The sequence below is a fragment of the Ursus maritimus genome, unplaced genomic scaffold, assembly GCF_017311325.1.
Source record: "Ursus maritimus isolate PB19 unplaced genomic scaffold, ASM1731132v1 scaffold_17, whole genome shotgun sequence".
Lineage (NCBI taxonomy): Eukaryota > Metazoa > Chordata > Mammalia > Carnivora > Ursidae > Ursus > Ursus maritimus.
Window position 1 is genome coordinate 47,960,270 of NW_024424119.1, and position 3,066 is coordinate 47,963,335.

General features: G+C 43.0%; 1 protein-coding gene across 1 annotated transcript; it reads right to left on the bottom strand.

Annotated features, from left to right (window-relative positions):
* Window positions 1–1,894: 1,894 nt before the first annotated feature.
* Window positions 1,895–2,839, bottom strand: LOC103670488 (olfactory receptor 1L8-like). The gene has a single exon (XM_008698943.2). It carries the CDS (start codon window positions 2,837–2,839, stop codon window positions 1,895–1,897), a length of 945 nt encoding a protein of 314 aa, XP_008697165.2.
* Window positions 2,840–3,066: the final 227 nt, after the last annotated feature.

Consider the following 3,066-nt stretch of genomic DNA (forward strand, 5'->3'; position numbering starts at 1 on the left):
TCGTGTATAGAAATGCAACTGATTTCTGAGCACTGAATTGTATCCTGCCACATTACTGAATTGCTCTATAACTTCTAGTAGTTTGGGAGTGGATTCTTTTGGGTTTTCCATATAGAGTATCATGTCATATGCGAGGAAAGACAGTTTCACTTCTTCTTTGCCGATTTGGATGCCTTTTATCCCTTTTTGTTGTCTGATTGCTGTTTTAAGGACTTCTAGTACTATGTTGAATAATAATGGCGAGAGTGGGCATCCTTGTCGTGTTCCTGATCTTAAGGGAAAGGCTTCCAGCTTTTCCCATTGAGAGTGATATTCGTGACCAGTGAAATAAGTCAAGCAGAGAAAGACAATTATCATATGATTTCTCTCATCTATGGAACATAAGAACTAGGAAGATCGGTAGGGGAAGAAAGGGATAAAGAAAGGGGGGTAATCAGAAGGGGGAATGAAGCATGAGAGACTATGGACTCTGAGAAACAAACTGAGGGCTTCAGAGGGGAGGGGGGTGGGGGAATGGGATGGACTGGTGATGGGTAGTGAGGAGGACACGTGTTGCATGGTGCACTGGGTGTTATATGCAACTAATGAACCATCAAGCTTTACATTGGAAACCAGGGATGTACTGTATGGAGACTAACATAATATATTAAAAAAACATTAAAAAAAAAAGATATATGCCAAGGCCTTTCATGAATATCAACGGGAATCAAATATTTGTGGCTATTTCTTACACCTCGGTGAGGTGAGTATGGGAAATGGTGAAAACTTCCTCCAATCTTTAGTGAAATTCTATCACAGACTAGTTTCCCCCCAGGTACTGCCAAGGAAAACCTACATGTTACTCATTCATTAAAATTCCTTGCTGATATCGAAATGGCTAATTCTCTACCTAGCTACAAGAGAAGCGAAATCTCCAAATCTGATCAAAGTTAATCAAAACAGAGGTGTGTGACTCATTCAAAAGACAAAGCATGCCTAGATAGGCTGGTGATGGGTAGTAAGGAGGGCACATATTGCATGCTGCACTGGGTGTTATACGCAACTAATGAATCATGGAACTTTACATCAAAAACCAGGGATGTACTGTATGGTGACTAACATAATATAATAAAAAATTATTATTATAATAGAAAAAAAGAAAAAGAAAGATACATAAGAGTAAAAGCAAGAACTTAATTTTTAAAAAAGATTTTATTTATTAATTTGACAGAGACAGACAGCCAGCGAGAGAGGGAACACAAGCAGGGGGAGTGGGAGAGGAAGAAGCAGGCTCCTAGTGGAGGAGCCTGATGTGGGGCTCGATCCCAGTACGCTGGGATCACGCCCTGAGCCGAAGGCAGACGCTTAACGACTGCGCCACCCAGGCACCCCGCAAGAACTTAATTTTTAAGCAAGAAAAGGTTTTATGAAAGAAAAAAATAAGGAAGTATAAAAATGCTCACAATGAGAAAAGTAGCTAAAATGTAATTCTTCTCCTCCCCTACCCCCTATCCCTCCATTCCTTTTCCCTTAAAATGTTTGCAAAGATATTAAACAGCTGTAAATTAGGTGACTGTTTTCAGCATTATACTGAAATTTGGAGGGTTTTGTAGGGTAAGTCTTAATAAAAGGAGAGCATTTGTTCATGATATATATGTTGGAAAATGATTAGTTTAAAGTAGTATTTGGAGGATGAGAACACGATGACTCTTTGAGGAAAAATGGAGGAATAATGAGGAAAAGTATGATGATTTCAGCTGAAGCATGGACAATTGGTAGCTGACATCAATGAATGTGAGCGCCCACAACACCCTTGTCTCACAAGGGTTACAAAAACTAACCTCCAACAGTTCCGTTTTCACCAAGACCTAGTAGGGGCCAGATTTAAGTGGACCAGATTCTACTTGTGGGTGTGTCAAGAGGGTGCTGCCTGGGACTTCCTCCTGCCCATCAGCTTCCTCAGACCCTGTTTCAGGTCTTTGTTTCTCAGACTGTAGATAAAAGGGTTTAGCATGGAGGTAAGAACTGTGTAGACAAGTGTTGCTTTGTGGTCTTTGGCAGTGTAGGTGGACAGGGGCTGTAAATAGACATAGAAGATGCTTCCATAAAAGAGTGTTACAACAGTGAGGTGAGAGCCACAGGTGGAGAAGGCTTTGCGTTTCCCAGCGGCTGAGGGGATCCTGAGAACTGCAATGAGGATTCGTAGATAAGAGAAAGTAATGCACAGAAAGGGAGTCACCAAAACAACAGAACCTTCTGACATTATCACGATTTCATTGACAAAAGTGGGGGAGCATGACAATTTCATCAGCGGACTGAGGTCGCAGAGGAAGTGATGGATAACATTGTTGTCACAGAAGATGAGGCGATTCAGTAGCAGTGTGTGTAGGAGTGAGTGGAGGTGAGGAAGTGAGCAGGAAAAGGCCACCAGCAGGACACAGCAGCGGTGGTTCATGGTGGTGACATAGTGGAAGGGGTCACAGATGGCCACGTAGCGGTCAAAGGCCATGACCGCCAGAAGGCAACTGTCAGTGTTGCCCAGAGCATAAATGAAATACATCTGTGTCAGACACCCAGCATAGGAGATGGTCTTCTCTGACAGGAAGTTCACTAGCATTCTGGGGACAACGGTTGTTGTAAAGCAAATGTCAGTGAAGGACAGGAAACTCAAGAAGAAATACATGGGGGTCTGGAGCTGGGGGTCAGAGTGGATGGCCAGGATGATGAGTAGGTTCCCTATTATGGTGACTAGGTACATGGTGAGGAAGAGGATAAAGAGTGGCTTCTGGTCTTCAGGCTGGGAGGAGAGTCCCATGAGGATGAACTCAGAGACGCTGCTGGTTTGGTTGACTCTTGCCATTGACTTGGGTCTAGTTATATACACAGTGTTTGGTTATTTATCTTACTCCAAGTCCACAACCCAGCAAGTCTTTGTTTTCTCTGGTCACAATTAGCTGCTATTCAGGGACAGCTTGTCAATCTCCCTTGATGTTGCCCTCCCTTCCCAAATCCATGGCATCACAAGGTCTTATAGTGAAGGCTGGAGGGACAGAAGAAGAGTTTTCCTTTAGAAACCATCAAGGATGA